This window comes from Microtus oregoni, unplaced genomic scaffold (genome assembly GCF_018167655.1).
Source record: "Microtus oregoni isolate MIOR12 unplaced genomic scaffold, Mior012 000002F_ref0000024, whole genome shotgun sequence".
NCBI classification, from domain to species: Eukaryota; Metazoa; Chordata; class Mammalia; order Rodentia; family Cricetidae; genus Microtus; species Microtus oregoni.
The window spans coordinates 368,160-388,874 of record NW_024543061.1 but is presented as its reverse complement, the minus strand read 5'-3'; the positions used below and the strand labels follow the sequence as shown (position 1 = coordinate 388,874).

At 36.6% G+C, this 20,715-nt stretch overlaps 1 protein-coding gene across 4 annotated transcripts in view; it reads left to right on the top strand.

Annotated features, from left to right (window-relative positions):
• Atad2b (ATPase family AAA domain containing 2B) overlaps nucleotides 1-20,715 on the top strand; it is a 151,030-nt gene that overhangs the window by 97,671 nt on the left and 32,644 nt on the right. For 3 of the 4 annotated variants that reach the window (XM_041642944.1, XM_041642936.1, XM_041642929.1), the window contains exons 22-27: nucleotides 1,908-2,067; nucleotides 11,044-11,166; nucleotides 13,413-13,550; nucleotides 17,041-17,721; nucleotides 19,425-19,552; nucleotides 19,852-19,980. In XM_041642944.1, coding sequence (XP_041498878.1) covers nucleotides 1,908-2,067; nucleotides 11,044-11,166; nucleotides 13,413-13,550; nucleotides 17,041-17,721; nucleotides 19,425-19,552; nucleotides 19,852-19,980 — 1,359 coding nt within the window. The remainder of the gene's footprint in view (nucleotides 1-1,907; nucleotides 2,068-11,043; nucleotides 11,167-13,412; nucleotides 13,551-17,040; nucleotides 17,722-19,424; nucleotides 19,553-19,851; nucleotides 19,981-20,715) is intronic. The other variant, XM_041642947.1, reaches the window with a different exon arrangement.

The following is a 20,715-nucleotide window of genomic DNA, read 5'->3' as shown; positions in this document are numbered from 1 at the left end:
GACCTAGATGACTTTGAACTTGCAGTCCTCCAACTCCCAAATTTTTGATTATAGGCATGCATCACTATGCTTGAAAGCCCTCAGTCTTTCATCTTTTCCGTCTTAGCTATCTTCTCGCCTTTTCCCGCTGAAATAGCAGGACATGTAAGATATGTGTAATATATGCCTTTAGCTTAAAAAAAAAACCACTTATAGGATTTTCATCTGAAATAATCATAAAAGATTTCTTTTTATGGTCCTAAGAACAAAGCCCAGAAAAAAAAAAAGAAATGTGTTCAAACTATTTACATTTATTTGTTTGTTTGTCTGTTGAGAAAATAAACAAACATGTATTTAAAAAAAATAATAAAAAAAAAAAGAAGCCTGAGCTCACAGGCCAACCAGTTTATAGTTAAAAAAAAAAAAAAAAACTAAGCCCAGGGTCTTGCATGCATGGCAACTGTTCCACCAGCCAAGCTATCCCCCAGCCCTGCTTCTCAGGCTCAGATTAACTAGTTTTCTTCTTGCTCAAGAAACTTTTTTCTTCCTAATCACAAAATTTTTGGCAGATTGCTTCCATCTTTAAGAGAATATGTTTTATAAGTCATGGTAAAGAAATAGAAAGGAAGAGAAATGCTAAGGTTTAGGTAATAATTTTAGTTAATATTATGATCCTCTTTTCTGTCTTAGGTTCATTCTGGTCTTGCTCTCAAAGCTGAAGCAGGAGTAGCAGGGGAAGAATAGAAAAGGGAAAACAAGATAATTCCTAAGTCGTTTAAGACATAAAAGTATATGCTCAAATAATGCATTAGAAGTGGCTAATACTATCAAATTTAAAGTCATTTGAAGAAAGCAAAATATTTAAAACATACTGAATTTAAAACTAAGTATGTGCTAAAATTTCATACTCTTAATAGTATAAACTCTAAATGCCTTTCCTTTTATAAATATTTGTTTCCACTTTTATACAATGACTGGACCTTAAGTCCAACTAATAGTTCCATTCCTGCCTGCAATAAGATCCCACTTAGAGCTGACAGTCACACAACTTATGAATGGCCTTAAAATTTGAAAAACATGCACAAATTACATGCGTGCATGGGTATGCACGAGTCTGTGTATAAACTTGAAATCATGATATCAGTGTCATTGGAAGCTATATGAAAACAAACTCTCACTTTCAGACAGCAGAAGCTGCCCAGAAGTTGGTCCTGTACTAATTTTAGACATTGCTCTCAAACTGCTTTCAGATTACAGTTTACTACTTGAGGGTTCCACTTGAGAAAACAATAAATACAGCGTGCTAATCCTTCCTTACTGGTGATGTGACATTAAAACATAAAACTTACTTTATAAATCCTGACTGAATGTCTTACTGTAGAATCATTTATATGTAGAGACAAGTCCAGCAAGCTCTTTACAGGTTAGAAAAACATACTTATTTAATTGACACAAAATGTGTGTAATGACTCCAAAGGAGTAGAAAGTACTTCCCATGAAATGGTTCACCTTATAGAGTTAAAAAAGAAATTTTGTTGAAAAAAATTTTAAACATATACCAAAATTCTGTATTAATATAAAAAAAATCTCTCCTATAACCCCCCCTCCTCCATTTCTTGTGGTAGCACATTTACTGATGCTTATTGGGTACTTTACCCACACATTCTCTTCTCAGATAAACCCAAAAGGTTTAAAAACCAAAAACTGACTGTTGGTTTCAAATTTCAAGATGAGCACCGTGAAGCTTTTCATGGAAAGTATGTCAGATAGTAACTTTAGTAGCATAAAAAGCATTGTAATTTTACTCTTATACAATTAGCTACTTAGATTTAAGTTTTAAAGTATTCTGTTTTTAATTTGTGCTTTTGTGAACTAAAGCATATAAAAAGCCAGATGTAATTTTCATTAAAGCATCCTATTTGTTTTAGGTTTCAGATTATCTTGAAGTAATCAAAGAACCAATGGATTTATCAACAATAATAACTAAAATTGATAAACATAATTATCTAACGGCTAAAGATTTCCTTCAAGATATTGACCTCATCTGTAGCAATGCTTTAGAATACAATCCAGACAAGGACCCCGGAGGTAAGGACACTTAGGGCAAGGTGCCAGTTTCGGCATTCAAGTGTGCCCATTTTAGACTGATAAATGAATGTATTCAGGAACTTTGAGAAAGTAATAACCTACCTGGAAACACTGTGCCAGAAAATTTTACAGTTCTAGGCACTATGTTTTTGTCTAAGATTTAGTTTTTATTTTCCTGTTAATTTTTATACTGAATTCTAATTTTGTTCAGATTGATGGAATAAGTTGGCAAGTGAACTTAACTTAAAATTTGTTTGTTTAGCTAACATCAGTAGTCATCAGTAGAGCCACTAAATAGAAAATTTTTAATTTGTGGGAAGTCAGGAACGGATAAGTTTATATTTCAAACTTAAAAAAAAAAAGAATCTTATTGTATAGCTCTGTCTTGCCTAGAGCTCAGTAATGTAACCTAGGCTGGTCTCAGACTCACAGAAATCCTCCTGTCTTTGTCTCCTGAATGCTGGGATTAGAGGTGTGTGTCACCATTCCCAGCCCTGTGTAACAGAATTTTCCTGTAGAATGTTAGTTATCCTTTCTGTATATTTATTGGAGGTATTCTTACATAATTTTATTTTACTCCTAATTCCATCCTATGCTTTCCAGAGGTGTCCATTCTTTTGACATAGTGACATGATACTATCATCAAATGTGTTAGGTCGGATTTGTAGCTATCCTGGAAATCATGTAGCTCATGGGTTGAACATTCTGTAGTTCCAACTCTTGTCATTGTCATCCAGGGAAAATCACTAAGAACATATCTATAGTTAAACAAGATGGATTTATTGTAAAGAGGGATGATTCTTATAACAAAAATGCATGTCTTTGGGAATCATAAAAGATTTGGTATTCTGTATATAATCTTAGGGAAAGTGTGAGGAAGTGGAACTTAGCAGTGAATTGGATGTTGCTAGGTAGCAAGACCATTTTGTGATTAGATATTTATTCTTAGAACCTAGGAAGTGAGCTGGGTTTACCTGAGATAGCTCATCAGGTAAAGCTTGAGACCTGAGTTTGATCCTTGAACCCTTCCACATGGTGGAAGGGAAGGGGAGCATCTATTTCTGCAATTTGTCCTCTGAACTCCACATGCCTGTAGTCACATCTCCCCTACCTCAAATATTTTTAAGTGTGTGTGTGTATCAGAAGAATAAAGCAGTGCTAACACCCCTAAGCAGGATATTGGTTTTAGTGAGAATATAATTATGTGTGGTCATTTTTGTGCTTAGGACAGTGTTCATGTTTTGTTCTGTGCTTAGATATAATTACAGAGTTGTCTTTTTATTTGACCCGTCATGGTCATACAGTGGCTTTGTGTGGTGTTGTTTTTAACATGAGTATGCTAAGATTAAGCTGGTTATGCTAGGATAACTCTTAGCTACCAGGAGCTGTTTTTTTTTTTTTCCTTTTTCTCACTCATTGAGGATTTTATTTCTTCACTAAGTGATACACAAAATACTATTTTTAAAAGCATTTATGTAGGTTTCTGATCTTTAAAGATACTATACCTGTATTTGGGAACAGTGGTTCTCAACTTAAGCCATGCAGCAGAATGTCATGGATTTCTCCGTTCTACATGAAATTACTTCTCACCTGAATTTAGACCATAGTAATTGATAATATTTTATTTCAAGTTCAGAAACAGAATAAAATATTTACATAGTAAGGCTTGGTGGGCACTAGTTCTTAACATTTATGTTTAAGATATTTGTTTGTTATAGTTTTGTGGGTTTATTTAATGTGCATGAGCATTGGCCTGAAAATTGTACTGTGTGCATGCTCGGTGCCAGTAGGAGCCAGAAGAGGGAGTCAGAGCCCCTGGAACTCACTTTACAGGTAGATGTGAGCTGTCGGGTCCTCGGAACCAAACCTGTATCTTTCTACTAGACTAGCTTTTAACCCTTGAGTCATCTCTCCAGAACCTATTTTTTTAATTATATATGTCTTAGAAAAACTATGAAAATAAGACAATAAGAAAGTTCAGTAATCTGTAGTCTCATTACTTAATGTCTAAGTCTGAAGAATATATATACACATTAGCCAGCCTGGTCTACAAGAGCTAGTCCAAAACAGGCACTAAAACTGCCCAGAGAAACCCTGTCTTAAAAAACAAAAAACAAAAAGATATGATTATTGTTACTTTTTGTTAGTATACATAATAGAGTTTTTAAAATTTTTTTATTATGTATATAGTGTTTTACCTGCATTTTTAAATAATATGCATTATTTTTAGTAGATCATTGTGCCTTGCTTATAGTTCACTTAACATGATTACCAGTTGCATTCATTTTCTTGCAAATGACTTGATTTCACTTTCCTTTATGTATGGATGAAACACCTTTTCATGTGTGTAAATTACACATTTTTCATCCATGTGATAATATCTAGGCTGGCTCCAGGCCCTGGCTACTATGAACAGTGCTGCAGTAAGCATGGTCATGCAAGAGCCTCCTGTGTTCTGACTTAGGTCCTTTTGGGTATATGCCCAGGAGAGGATAGATATGCTTGTATCATATGGTAGTTCTATTTTTAGTTTATTTATTTCATAGTGGTTACACAGGTTTACATTTCCACCAGTATTTTATAAGGGTTCCTCTTTACTCACATCGTAGCGTGTTCATTATAGACATTCTGAGAGGGTTGGGAGAAAAAAAAACCTTAGTGTAGTTTTAATTCCCATTTTCCTGATGGCTAAGAATGTTGAACAATTTTTGTTTATATTTTTTCCTATAAAATTATGTAATTCTTATATATTTTTTCATTCCTTTAACATTTTTGAAACTCTTCTTAATGAGTAGGTTAAAAATTATAGATATAATATAGCTAATGGCCTATTCCTGGACATATTAAGTCTTTTAGTTCTTTTCTCCTCTATCATAACTATGAATAGATATTTTTATAAAATGGCTGGCACAGATCTGTAATTCCAGCAACTTAATAAGACCCCAAAATAAAAGAAAGAAAGAAAGAAAGAAAGAGAAAAGGAAGGAAGGAAGGAAGGAAGGGCTGGAGGTCTAGCACAGTGATTGAGAACTTTCCTAAGTTGTGTGAGGCCTTGATTTCATCCCTTAGTACCTCCCAAATAAAAATTATAATGAGGTTGTATGCATTTATTCATATTTTGTTAGGGCCACTGTTAACTAGTGCAGCAATTTTATGTCCATGAGGCTTTCTTCTTCTAGCGTGATGTCATCTTGCATCAGAATGGGTGTTGAGAAACAGGCTGATTTTCAAGCTCATTTCATGACCTTCCTTTGTCAGACGGGATCAGATGGGAGTGGCTGTGTGTGCCTTTGACCTTGTGACCTCAGCATCTGGTGTGGTGTGGTGTAGTGTGGTGGGAAGGTGAGCGCCATATTTAGACCTGTGCTTCTGTCTGCGCTGCTGTTCTCTAGTTGATGGTGATCAAGTCAAGTTTTCTAAATCTTAGTTTTCCCATTTTTATAGTAGGGATAACAATAGAATTTGTTATTTGGGGTTGTTGTAAGAAAGTGTATTTTGTTGAATGTTATGGTGTTGCCATTTTCCTATTGTTCAAATTATGTCAAGTCCCTAGCATAAATCCTTTTAGCTGGGAAATATTCCTTGAAGGTTGGCTTTTGTTATTTATATTCTTTTTGGGACAGGGGGGGGTTTCAAGACAGGGTTTTTCTTCATAGCCCTGACTGTCCTGGAACTCGCTCTGTAGACCAGACTGGCCTCAAACTCATAGTGATTTCCCTGCCTCTGCCTCCTGAGTGCTAGGATTAAAGGCGTGTGCCACCACTGCCTGTTGTTATTTATATTTTTATATTCTCATTAGTATTTAAATTGTAGTTTTAAGTTTGGGGTTCCATAGTAGGTATGTACATACATGCTCTAGGATGACTCCCCCTCCCCCCAACTTTGTGTTTTTTACAGTTCCCAAATCACACTTTAAACTTACTTGGAAACAAATTTAGGGACTATGAAAATGAACGTAAATGCTTGTTAGAGAAAGCTGGTTTAGGAAATAAATCTAATTTTCCCCTAAATAATTTATTATAACCCTGTTGATATAAATATCTAGTTTCAAGGAAGAAGCAATGCTTTCTGATGCAGCATTACCTTTTACTGTAGAATGTGATGGTTTACTAGAGGCCATGCTCTGTTTCATAGGTGGAGCTTATGTGCTATACTTAAGACTTTCCTCCTCTGTTCCTTAAAGATCGATACAAAGAGGGTCATAGTTCAGGAATGTTTGCTGTCTTCACACCTTTAGTCAACAAGGGAACAATTTTTATTTTTAAGCAGCAGAGCCCCTTGTTATGTATGTACTTGTAAAACCTCAGGATCTGTTGTGTAGCAAGTGGAAATTGCATGAATGTTAAATTACTTTTACAAGGTCCCATGAGTATTTAAATGTTTACATTGTTCTCCTTGGCAGAACACATGACCACTTGGGGGTATGAGGGAACTACTTATACAGAGAAGATAAAAGTCTTTGGAAGTTAAATATTGCTACATGTTTACCAGATTATCTCACACAAGATGATATGGATAGGAATTAAATGTGAAGTGATAAGGAATTTATTTAATTTGTAGCTTCTAAATGTGATCAGGGTCAGACATTTGACTCTAATTGTTGTCCTAGGGATAGGACATGATGAATGAAGTTTGACCATTCTGCATTGTTGGTCTTACCTTACCTCTAGGACAATTCTTAGACCTATCATCATTTGACCAATTTTGCTGACATTCATCCTTAATCTTATAGTCTTCACAGAATCCTAACATTTTGTGTCAATTGCCTGGGATCAGAGTTCTCAGAGGCACTCATATTTTGGAGCCACCTATAATCTACCCAGTACATTTCCAACTTTGTCATAGTTGTAGCTCATAAATTTCAAACTTAACCAAACTCACTTATATTTCTGTTAGTGCTTATGACCATGCCATAATTACTTTGCAGGATACTTGGTATATAAGAATGTCTGTGATGCTGTTACTCCTTGAATAACAGATTATGTAACCTGTATCAGTATTATGATAGATCAATAATATGACTCCTGTATGGCAGATATTGGTCTGTATGCCTTTGTACTTATCCACTAGAACCAACATACAAAATATGACACACCAGGAGATCTAAGCAGTTTTTTCTCAGTGTGGGAGGTGAATTAGTTCAAGTTGAGTCAGCAACTTCGATTTCTCTCAACCAACCGCTCTTCTTGGTTTACTTAGTGGCCACTCCCTGTCGCCTTTTCTTCACTGAGTGTACTTTTCTTGCAGTGTTCAGATCTCCTTTAAAAGGGCGTCAAGCACTGTGGGTTAGAGCCCACCCTCCTTTTTAATCTTAATTGCCTCTTAACAATGGCTTATTTCCAAATACAGTCACATTCTGAAGTAGGGGCTCAGAGTTTGACATATATATTTTGAGGGGATGCAGTTCACCCTGTAACGTATGGCACAACCCTAACTGTCTAGAATTTCATTATTTTTATTTATTTATTTTTAGAATATTTTTAATTCTTTGAAAATTTCAGACATGCGTACAATGTATCTTAATCATATCTACTCCTTCTTTTATGTCCTTTTCTGATCTTCTTTGGCACCAGACACCAATATTTACACAAACATACATGCAGGCAAAACACTCATACACATCAGATAGAATAAATAAATCTAAAAGAAATAAGTACTAGTTACAATAGCATCAAAAACTTATAATAGGAGGAAATCTGACAAAAGATATATGATATATGCGTTGAAAAGCATAAATGGCTGAGAAAATTCTTGACCTAAATATCTTTTCAACAACAAATAGTGATGGAATAATTAGGTATCAGTTATGTAATCAAAATTTCCCAAACCCCCTGCCCAGTGATGGTCAACACTGAGTGCTCCATGATGGGCTTGGTCCAGGTGCTAGTATATCAGTCTTGGTCACCTTGACGTTCTTGAGACCCTCTTCCGGTCAGTGAATAAAAACATCTAAACTCTGGAAAAAAAAAAAAAGTTGACTCAATGGATCATATACTGAAACCTAAGAGCTTAAACCTATATCCAAAACATTAAAACATACCTCAGAATTTAGTAGACAGTAAACACCCCAATTTAAAAACAAAAGACTCGAGTCAGGCACACGAGTGCTTTAATCCCAGCACTCAGCACTTATGGAGGCAAAGGCAACAGATCTCTGTGAGTCCAAGGCCAGCTTGGTCTACAGAGCAAGGGCTGTTAAACAGAGAAACCCTGTTTCAAAAAACCAACTGACCAACTAACCAGTCAATCAATCAATCAATCAATCAAACAAACAAACAAAAAAGACTTATGAATTAAAGACAGAGTTGGATCCACTTACAAGGATGAGGCAGAAGAATTACTCTTGGAGAGGATCTAGGCTTGGTTCTCAGCTCCCAAATTGGGAGTTACTTGTCTATAACTCCAGCTTGAGGGAATCTGACACCCTCTTTGGGCCTCTGAGGGCGGCACATGCAGATGTGCTTATATACATAAAAAATATTTTTGAAAAAAATGCATGCAGATTGAAAAAAATCAGTGGTTGTTTGGTCATTAATAGAAGTATTGAGCCTGTATTCATGTGCTTATATATCTCCATTGGGATATTTTTTAAAGCATCTTAAAACCAAAATGCCTAAAGCTAAATTCATTAAAGGTAATCTCTAACTTTTCCTGTCTTCCTTCCTCTATATATTCCATGTTGTTTTTGTGTGTGTGTGTCTTTATAAATGTGCTTCTCCTTCTCCCTTTCCCCTTTTGGATGCAAAAAGCTAGAGAATTATGTTTGATAGTTATCAAGCCCTCTCTTCTGTTTTTATCACCCTTTTCTGTAGTTGAGATCCCATTTCAGATCTGTAATCTTTCTCTCTCTCTCATCATCACAACCACTCCAGTTCAAGTTGTGGTCTCTCTCACTTCCATAAAGAACTTTGTGGTTATGCTTCTGGATTGTACCCTAATCCCTCTCAGTCCAGTCTCCTTATAACAGCCAGAGTGAGTTTGCATCCTATTGCTTCCTGTTCATGGCTTTTCAGTGACCTTTGATTGCTTGTAGGATAAGTTCTGAACTCTTTGGAGAAGACCTGGCACTTGTTCTAGTCTTGGCTATTGAGTTCTCTCCATCAGGGAACATTTTAGTTTCATGAACTCTCCTAGCTCTTGAACGTGACACAGTCTGTACCTGCAGTATGGACTCCTCTGTCTGCGGCTACAAAGCTTGTTCACATATCTGCCCAAGTGCCTCTTCCTTGAGACTCCTCAGAACTCAGGTGAAATTTGCCAAGCCCACTGACTTTCTTCATAGCCATCAGTCAGATTAGTGTCTTGTATTTTTGTTGTTATTTGTTTTCTCTTTTGAGAGAGAAGGCTTTTTATGTATGAGGTAAATTTAAAGGTAAAAACAATTTATGTGTATGTATATATCTATGTGGGTATGTGCATGTATGTGTGTATGTCTGCAGAGGCCAGAAGAGGGTATCAGACTCTCTGTAGCTAGAGTTACAGGTGGTTGTGAGCTGCCTGAAATGGGACTAGGAATTGAACTCTGGTCCTCTGGAATAGGAGCAGCAAGCATTCTTTCTCTCTCTAGCTGAGAGACTATTTAATGCTACTTTCAGTGTTGAATTTAGAGAACATTTCTCAGAAAGAAATATACCAGTGGTTGCACGTTTGTTTTTATGAGATTTCCACAATAAGCTATAATATAGTGTTATAAATAAAAGATTTTTTATATTTTTATGCCTTTACTACAGAGAGAAAAGTAAATTTTTTAATTTTGGATTCTTTGTTTTTGTTTGTTTAATTTTTGTTTTGAAATATGGTCTCATGTTGCCTACACTGAATTAGAACTTGTTGCATAGCAGAAAATGACCTAGAATGGATCCTTCTGCTTTCCCTCAGAGGTGTGCACTACTGTTCCAGGAGCAAACTATTTTAAGTTATCTTGCAATTATCCACCTTTTCACATCTGGAGTACCGTAACTCCAGAGGGCACCACTGATAGTACATTGTTCACGTTCCAGTCTTTCCTATAACCTGTTTTAAGTTATCTTGCAATTATCCACCTTTTCACATCTGGAGTACCGTAACTCCAGAGGGCACCACTGATAGTACATTGTTCACGATCCAGTCTTTCCTATAACCTGTGAGGGAGACACTGTTTCATAGTATCACGTATCACTTTAGCTGTGGTACCTAGAACCCCAGGTTCTTCTCCCTGCTTCTGCTCACTGATGTTGTGAGTTGGGCTTTGTGTACTGCTGTGTTTCTCTGACAAGATTATGTGCAGTAACTAGGGCTGCTTGGAATTGGTGATCCAAGTGTCAGGTTATAAGTGTATAATGTCACATCTGGCTGCTATTTACATACTGTCTTGCATGCCTTAATTAGGTAGTTTTTCTGTACTTATATGGTTTTGTCACAGTTTAAGAGAGATCTCCCTTACTCAGAATATTTTGTGTTCTTTAGCACAGTTTTGACTAGCTACTCTGGTTTTAAAAAAATGATCTTTTAGTTTTGTTTATTTGTATGTGTATGGGTGTACACGCCATCTGAGAGTGAGGGCATCAGAGGAGCGCTTTGTAGAGTTCATTCTCTTCTACCTTTACATGGGTTCCAGGGATAGAAGTCAGGTTGCAGAGCTTGCACAGCTAAGGTATTATCCACTGAGCAGTATGCCTGGCCCCATGAGTTCCTGGGGCATATAGCATATCTCTAATTCTTAGAAAATTATATTGAAAATCATGTTCTATTTTTAGAAATTAAAAATAAAACCATATTTTGAGGTAATGATTTATTAGAGTTAATATTTTGAGGTCTTAAGGTCCAATTTTCCAAGCTATTGATAGACTAGCTTATATTCTACCCACCTTTTGAATCTTTTCTTACCTAAAATGTTTTTATAATTTAAATGTTTATATATTTTACTTTGAAGGAATCCTGCATTAATTTTATTCCATTTGTATCTAAAATAAACTTATGCTGACTTTTTTTTAACAGACAAAATTATTAGGCACAGAGCTTGTACCCTGAAGGACACTGCACATGCCATCATCGCAGCTGAACTGGACCCAGAATTTAATAAGCTCTGTGAAGAAATTAAGGAAGCAAGAATAAAAAGAGGTAAGTCAGAGAAATAGATTTGCTACTGAAGCATTCTCTGCTCATTTTGTTCATCTTTCTGTGATACACAGGATAGCAAAATGTATTTTTTGTCTCCAATATTAACCTTGCATTTAGGAATTTCTGATACTAACATGGGTCATGTAAATTCTCAAGGATATTTCAAAACTTTACCTTTGAAAGTTGGAGTGCATGGTGCCTGTTAAAGAAATAAAGTATTTCTTAGTGAAATTTCTTAAATGATTTATGTTGTATCTATCTGTACTTATAGCTGAAGATATCTTAGTTTTCATCATTTCACATCTAATACCAACTTAAACTTTTTATAAATACTTCCCCAGTGTGTTAACACTTATGTGTCATTTTTTAATTAGAGACACAAAATGAGCATATGGCTTTTATTGGGTATACAGCCGTGTCCTAGAGGAATTTTAGTAGGAGAAAGGGAAATGCCAGTGTAGAAGAGCCCATTGATTTTAAGCAACGGGATTGGTTAGATCATTTTAACAGCAAGAAATAACATGTTCTCGGTGTTTTAGAAAAATGAAAGATTGAGTTAAAAGTTGTGAGAGTCAGTTTGGAAAACTACGTTTCAGTTTCCACAGAGGCAAACATAGATTTGCTGCATTATGCAGTTCTCTTCCTTGGAGTCTATCTAAGAGAAATGAATATGTGACCACATGGAACATGTACATGAATGTTCATAGGAGTGAGTGTTATTCATAATAAATAAAAATTGGAAAGAGACAAATGTCCATCACCTGGTTAGTGAGTAGCAAGGCATAGTTTATCCATAGTCTATATAACTCAGTGAAGTATTAATATAAAATGACACTGGACTTCACAAACAGCACTACTGAAATAAGGCAGTAATGAAAGACCATCTATTGAATGTGGTTCTTTCATGTAAAATGGCAAGTATGTTGAGAAAACCATACAATAGTAGCTGCCTGGGACAGGTATCTCAAATTAGGTTTCTATGAGTGACTACAAAAATGTACTTTGCTAAAAGCAATTTTATGCTTAAAATGGGTGGTTTTATGTTATATAAACAGTATCTCAGTAAGACAGCTGGGGGGAAGGCGGTATAGCAATATGCATTTTAATGAATGAAGAATGGAGCTAAATAAAATTGGCATATGAATGTGTAGAGAACACTTCGTGTGATTGGCTTGCCTGCCTGCCTGCCTGCCTGCCTGCCTGCCTGCCTGCCTTCCGTTCTTTCTGAGAATTGTTCTCATATAACTCAGGCTGCCCTCAAATTCACTATGTATTTTTCTCTCTCTACCTCCTAAAAACTGAGATACAGACCTGTGCTGTCACACCCAGTTCGTACAGTGCTGGGCATCAAAACCAGAACTTGGTACATACTAGGCAAACACTTTGTCAACCTGAGCTACATCCCTAGCCTAGTAGAGGGCACATTAAAGGGAAAGAATATTTCTAGTTGAATAAATGAGTAGAACCAATTTTGCTAGTCAAAACAGGCAATATATAAGGTAAACTGTTTGTATTTGTGTGTGTGTATGTCTAAAGATGAACCAGTTATCTTTAATTTGGCCTATGTTTATGATACTTGGTTAGAGATATGATGTAGACAAATAGAAATATGACTTATAGGCTAGAGATCTTTGGACTAAAGAGATGTGATTATTATATAACATCTTTTAAGAACCATACACATAAAGGATGATTCTTGTATATTACAATAAGAAGCTAGGTTATTGAGAGAGCTGTGAGAAGCACTAGCACTTATGGTCACATGGGGAAAATTGAGATGGAATGGTTACTCTTCGGGAGATGGTACCAGCAAGTGAGACTTAGGGCATTGTGGTGTGACAGGCAGCAAGCTAGGTTGAAACTGTTGATGGGAATGTAGTTTAGTGACCCGGGATACTTACTGTACATTCTAAGATAGCAGAGACTATGATTTTTAGACAATATGTATAGTCTTATTATCCCACGGTCATATTGTGAAATGTATCTCTTTTGGAATTAAAGTGAGTGAAAATTGGGCTCCTATGGGCATTAGGTACCATGGCCTGCTAAGTATTTTTATTTTTATGATTTTAATATCAAGTTACTTTCCCATCTTAAAAGACCCCAATTTCAGCAGAATTACAAACCGTCTAGGTATAATAAATGACTTTTAAACTCAGTTTTATATTTCAAATTTTTTTAAAAAGACTTTGTTGATCTATGCAGCTGGGACATTTAAATAGGTATTGCTTATCTGCGGCTTGCAGGCTTATCAATACCAGCAGAGCAAATAACTCCTCATGGCACTGGTGCCCGTAAGACAGAGACTAGATTGGAAGAGGCATTTCGGCACAAACAAAGAAGCCCAATGGATGCCTGGCACAACTCTGCAAATAAGTGTGCATGTGAGTATTTGTGAGCATGTTAGTCAATGGTGGCAATAAGTGAGACTTGGTAGGATGGGCCCACAAGACAACAGTGCCCTTTGTCCATAGCTCTTTAATCCTGTCTTCCCAGAGAAGAGCTTGTAAAGTAAGATTAAGAGTGAGATTCTGGTTTTTTTTACTTTATTTGCTGTTTTCTATACTTTTTTCCCCCAGGATGACTAAAACACTTGAAACATTTTCAGTGTTAAACACTGGATTTTGGATAGAAATATGGAGGCCACAGAATCTTTGTCCTCCTAGTCCTTATTTCCCATTCCTTGCATGATATGCAGGATGTTCTCTTTGTAGTTAGAAGTACAAGGATCATGTGGAAATGGCTGGTTTGGCAGTAGCAAGTTTGGTTCACTAAAGAGAATATTTTATGCTGAATTTAAGAAATCTGAGTAGCCTAATTTGACTTAGCTTTCTGTGATATATTTTAAAAGAGAATTTAGTTCCTAGATCTTCATAAAAACTTACTGTTAATGATCTATTGTATTTCTGAAAGGCAAATGTTTATAAACCCAAAATCTTCCTGATGTAGTCTTCATGTTTCATTAAAGATAGCCTGCTTTGAAAGATATGTGCTGTTCTTCTGGCTTTAATATGATGATATTGCCATGTCAGCAAAGCTGTCCATGCTATTATGCTCTTTATACCAAATGATAATGAATTTGAAGGAATAAATCAGACCCACTTTTATTCGCTCGTCCTCCCTCCCTCCCTTTCTCTCTCCCTCCGTCCCTCCCTCCTCCCTTCCTTCCTTTCTTTTATTTTTCGAGACAGGATTTCTTTGTAGCTTTGGAGCCTGTCCTGGAACACACTCTGTAAACCAGACTGGCCTCAAACTCACAGTGATCCACCTGCCTCTGCCTCCCGAGTGCTGGAATTAAAGGTGTGTGCCACCACGGCCCGGCTCATACCCACTTTTAAACAATATAATATTTTTATTAAAATCTTCATATGGAACAAGTTTGAAAAGGGATTTAATGATGTATTTAGTTGCTCTGAAACCAATAACTAGGCTATTTGGCCTAGTTGTAGCTTGGATTGTGTCTCATTGTGTAACGTTGTTATCTCATTTAAACTTTGAAATCTTTTATAGTTTCTGCATTGATACTAATGTTTATTAATGAGAATATATTGAAATTTCACTTTAAGAAATTTTAGACTGTGGCAGGCAACATGGCTTAGCAGACAAAGGTGCTTTCTTGGTAAGCCTGATACCGGAATTTGATTTCCAGAAGCCATAGAAAGGGAGAAGAAAATGAAAGTACTTTTAAAATCTCTAGTGGGGTTTTGTTTTCTCTTACCAGCAGATGGTACATGTGACACACCATTTGTTTGTCTCGGGTTAACAGAAATCTTAACTTGAAATGTCCCAAAGGAACAGTTGCTTTTCTAAGGTCTTGGCTTTTGGAACAGTCTCAATAAAAATTGACTTTAAAAGTTGTGTTCCTAAATGGGTGTTTCAATAGAGCACCCTAAGTAAATAAGGGAAGTGGTAGGATAAGAATGATCTCCACATACACTCATACACCTCCCACATGGTCCTTACTGTGAAGATGCCTCCACCCATGCTGAAAGTCTATCTGATTAGTTTCCTTACTTTTCTAAAATCCTGCTATTAGAAGTAGTGATACTAAATCCCAAAGAATAGGCATGTGTTCTCTTTCTCTTTTTTCAATGATATTTTTATTAATTCTTTGAGATCATACAGTTTTAACTTTGAAAATATTAATTCCTCTCCCTCGCTCCTTCTGTTAACTACTCTTTTCACCATTTCCTCCCTTCCTACCCAACTTGGAGTCCATGCTCCCTGACCCCCAACAGCATGGATTTTAGTTTGTATTTTCTAGCTAGTTTTTGGGGTGGGGCCTACACACTCTCTCTTATTAACCAGTGTGAAAAACTAAAAAATGTATTTGCTTCAGTGAGTTTCTGGCCTTTGTGTAATGTGCTACATACAAAGAATTGAACTAGCTCTAGACTGAACAGAGTTCAGGCTTTTCTTGCTCTGGAGTTCCATGGCTTAAAAAGTAGTGTGAAAATTCTTAATAATTTTTGGTTTCAATGCTGAAAATTAAGAATGGTTAGTGTTGACAGTTGTCACATAGTGGACTTCTTACAACTGCTTTCGGAACAAGATGACCATCTTGTTTTCATTTCAGTGTGGACTATATTACCTTTAGCGAATGATTGTTGTAGATGCTTGTCACCTGAGCTTGTATATATTGAACTTTTAATATTAGACTGATAAAGAAATTTTTATGCATCTGCTAATTAACATATAAGTATGAATTATAAAATAGAAATAAAGGAGAGAGCATGAAAAGTGAGTTTTAAATCATATTGTATTGGAAAAAATAAACTTTGAGTCAAATGACTAATTACATTTTAGAGATGATAACTACTAAATAAGAAGGAATAATAGTGACCAAATATTTGTGCCTACTCTTAGAAAGAGTCTAAAGGCTTAAAGTGGTGTGTGAACCCACTGTACACTGTTGATGGACTATCAGCTAATATTAAAGATCTGAGTTTCCCAGTGGAGTCAAGCTGCTTCATCAGCTACCTCAGTGATGATCAAAAATCTCTGGCTCCAACTAATCACCTGGAAGCCCAACTATCTACTCAAAGGGCTCATGATGCATTCTCACCTAAGAGTATACAGCTTTTCTAGGTCTCCTTTTTCAGATTATTGACCAAATGGATATTTTCAATATCTTCTTGATATTGTTGCCTTAATAGCAAAAAGGCTTGATTATTCTACATATTTGAAGATACGTTTGTAATAAGTTGATGCTATTGGGTAAACCATTTGTATTAGAGGCAGTTAACAGTTTGCTAACCAAATTGTTTACATAACCTATTGTAGTGCTTCTCTTCATGATCATTCATCCTACAGGTAATGCGTTTTTCTAAAATGAGAAGCAATAGGTGTTTGTTTGAGGGATAGCTGTCACTATTGGGTCCTATAGCATTGAATTAAAGGGTTTTTGTTGTTGGTGGTGTTTTTTCTTCTCCATAGCTGAGGTGCTGCTATCTTTGCATGATTTGCTTGCAGTACACCGACCTTCCTGGTAGAAATCCAAGGCTCTCTCAAACTTTCTGGGCTGCTTGGTAATATGATAATTCCCTAAATGTATGCTTTCTAGGTAAGTCCTTGAGTGTTGAAAGTTAGAATTGGCTATAAAGTAGAATCTATAGTAGTAGAAGAGGCTAATGCCAAGCAAACTCACACGGTAAAGTTTTAAAAGTTTGCATTTGTCTGAGTTCATCTTTAACTTCATATCAATTTTACCTAGAGGTTGTAAGAATTAGTCTGTATAGATAATAAGAGCCAGGGGTTTTGTTTAGATTTTGGCCAGAATGGGTTTACTTTCTTTGGCTCTTCTATAAAGAAATTTTAAAACTGGCATTGCACCCTGAAGTTATACATGTTCTTTCCCCCTTTCTTATCAAACAGTCCGAGTTCGGAGAAAATCAAGGCGGCGATCACAGTGGGGTAAAGGAATTATTAAGAAAAGGAAAGTAAATAATTTAAAGAAAGATGAGGAGGACACCAAGTTTGCAGACTATGACCATACCGAGGACAGGAAGTTGCTGGAGAATGGAGAGTTTGAGGTAAGCACTGACTGCCATGAGGAAAATGGAGAAGAGACTGGAGACTTATCTATGACCAATGATGAATCTTCATGTGACATCATGGATATGGACCAGGGTCAGAGGCTGAACAATGAAGCGGGCACAAAAGAGAACTTTGCATCCACTGAAGAGGAAAGTTCAAATGAATCTCTACTTGTCCACAGCAGCAGTACTCTCAATCCTGAGCAGACATCTAAAAAAGAGCCCTTTCTTAAAGGCAGCTGTCTGAATGGTGAAGCCTCCACTGACAGTTTTGAAGGAATTCCCATTCTGGCATGTCAGAATGGTAAAGCTGAAATAGTTCCTCTCTCTGCCGGTGGAGAAAAATCTAGTTCTGAACAGAAGATTCCTTCAGAGGAACAGCCAAAAGACAAACCAGAAACTTTGAATGAAGATCCTGGAGACGATCCTGAGAAACTAGAAGTACTGGGATGTAGCAGTAATGAGAAGATCGAGCCTGGTCCTGATGTGGAGGTTAAAGATACAGAACTGGATAAAGAAGGTAGAGCTAAAGTTTTAAAAGGTTTAAATATCAGAGTTAATTTGTTGAATATTTGTTTGATTTTTAGTAGGAATAATTGGCTAATGTTCTCAGAACGGAATGATCACTCACATTTTTCATCCCATTCCATAAATAACTGTGAGCATACCCAGTTTTGCTGAAGGTTCCAGAGGTTTCATGGTCCAGAATGAGTGCTGTCTTGGCCTTCTACTCTTGCACCTGTCTGATTGTCACTCTTTTTTCTCCTTCGAGACAGGGTTTTTCTGACTGCTCTGGAACTTGTTCTGTAGACCAGGTTCATCTCAAATTCAGAGATCCTCTGCCTCCCAAGTACTGGGATTAAAGGCGTGTGCCCCCACCATCCAGCCTGATTGTTACTCTTATCTTAAAAGCTTTGTAAGTGAAAGCCAGATCAATTCACAGCTGCAAAGAAGATGGAATTCCAATGGAAGAATTGTGAGAATGGGTGAGGCAGACAGAGATTAGAAAAGTGCATAAACTGAGATTAAGCCATTCTTAATTCATTTAATCAAGGAATTTTGATCTAATTCCCTCCTGCCTGGTTTTTAGTTTTGTAAATCAAACTTTTATAAATCAAACAATGGTATTGTTGCTGGGATTAACAATAACTAACTAGCTGCTTCTCCTGATTACTAAAACGTATTGCAGTGTAATTACACTGAGTATCCCAGATCCAACTAAGTTGTGCTGATTTGTGTGGCAGTGGAGAAAGGATGTAGAACTCACTGTTGACTCACATTGCTCTTGGAAAATAAGAGCACTCTGCAAGCCCTACCTTCTCATGATTACCATCTGTTTAAGACAAAGTAAAAAGGGAAGTAAAGATTATCTAGTTCATCTTTTCTCACCATTATTCTTTACTGCAAGACGTGATGGAGTGAGTCCTTGCAGGGTGTGTGTTTAGGGGTGTTTATGTAGTTACTTACACCCATGTGTATGCTCAGAGGCCAGAGGAAGACATCAGACACCCTGCTCTGTCTCTCTTCCTTATTCCTTAAAGATGGGGTCTCTCACTGATTCTAGAGGTGAACTCAGCCCTCAAGTCCCATTGATCCTAAATCCGTCTTTCAGAGCACTGCTCTACAGCACATGTAGTCATAACCTTCTTTGTAGTTGAAGTGCTGGGACTCCAAAATGAGGACTTCATGCTTACAAAGCAAATATTTTACTGACTGAGCCATCGTCTTATCCTTTATAAGCAAGAGCTTAGAACCAAGGTAGTTTTTCTGTTTCTTTTTCTTTCTTTCTTTTTTTTTTTGATTTTCGAGACAGGGTTTCTTTTTCATAGATATGTGTATCACATGATATTCCAAAGATAACTTTGCTTTCATAGTTATGGTTCAGTTCTCTTTCATTTGGATTATTTATTCTTATTTAAAAAGGCGGGCGGTGGTGGTGACGCCTTTAATCTCAACACTGCGGGAGGCAGAGGCAGGCAGATCTCTGTGAATTTGAGGCCAGCCTGGTCTACAAGAGCTAGTTCCACGACAGGCTCCAAAGCTAGAGAAACTCTGTCTCAAAAAACCAATAAACAATAAAATAGGAAAGCATCACAAAATAAACATGATCATTTTTTAAAAATATATTGTTCTTTAAAAAATATGTCATGGGCAAAAGAATTTATATTTGCTTAATAATGATTTTCTCTTAGTTTTATTGACTTTTTCTCTTTTCAATTGTAGGTGCTTCTAAAGTAAAGAAATATCGTAAATTAATTTTAGAGCAGGCAAAAACAACAGGCCTGGAACTGGTTCCAGAAGAGCCATCTGAGCCTGTGCCACCTCTGATAGTTGATCACGAGAGACTGAAGGTATGCTTAGCTCTTCACCGTTTGCTTTCAATGACTGCAATAATACTGGATATTTGTAAAGCAGTAATAAAACTAGTTTTGGTAATTCTTACTTTAACCTAGCGATAAGTGTCCCAGGACTTCTCCTGAGAGTTAAGTTTATTTTGAGGGTTTGAAGTTAGTAAGCTAAAGCCTAGAATCTTCAAACCATAGGTGTTATTTTGTCTAGGCATTTGACTATAATGGTTTCAGTTTAACCAATGATATCTACTACAGTTTATCTTCTTTCTTTGGATTTCTCTCACATGTACCCCTTCCAGAAACTGCTTGATTTGTTGGTAGATAAAAGCAACAACTTGACAGTTGATCAACTCGAGAGATTGTATTCCCTTCTTAGTCAGTGCATCTACCGCCATCGTAAGGATTATGACAAGTCACAGCTTGTGGAGGTAAGTGTGTTTAGTGCATGTGAAGAGATAAATGCTGTTTGCTTATCTTAAAAGAAAAAGAAGAGAAGTTATCTAAGTCCATTTTTAAAAGATTTCATGTGTATGAATGTTTTGCCTGTGTGAATGTATGTGTGCCACAGGTGTGCTAAGTCCATTATTTTTTACTAAGTAATTGAACAGTGCTGTAAAGATTTAAGATTAGGAAAATTGAGCACTGAGTCTGCAGCTCAGTATTAGTACATCAGTTACCTAGCATGAGTGAGACCGTGGGTTTGATCTCTTACACTTAAAGAAAAAAAGGAAAAAATATTATGATACAGTTTGAAGAATAAAACTCTTCTCTACCATTTTGTCTCAGTAAATAAGATAGCAAGTTCCTTGTCTGTCCAAAAGTAGACACTTATGGTTCTGTGTAGTTGAGCATACGGAATGACTGTCATCATTCTCTTCTCTTTAGTTTGCTACTGACTCATACTACTTGGGCCTGTTGGTGTGATAGCTCTACAGTCCCTATCACTGGAGAGCTGAGAGGGAGGGTGTTCAATAGGTAGGAACAGAAGAGTCAGAAGTTCCAGAAGTTCTAGGTCATCTTTAGCTACATAGCAAGTTTGAGGCTAGTTTGGGAAGTGTGCATGCATGTGAATGAAGATAGGTAAGGCAATGAGGCCTGTTTGCCACCCACTAGTACACTAGTAGTTGGAAAAGAACTGTATGACGTTTGCTTTGATCAGACCG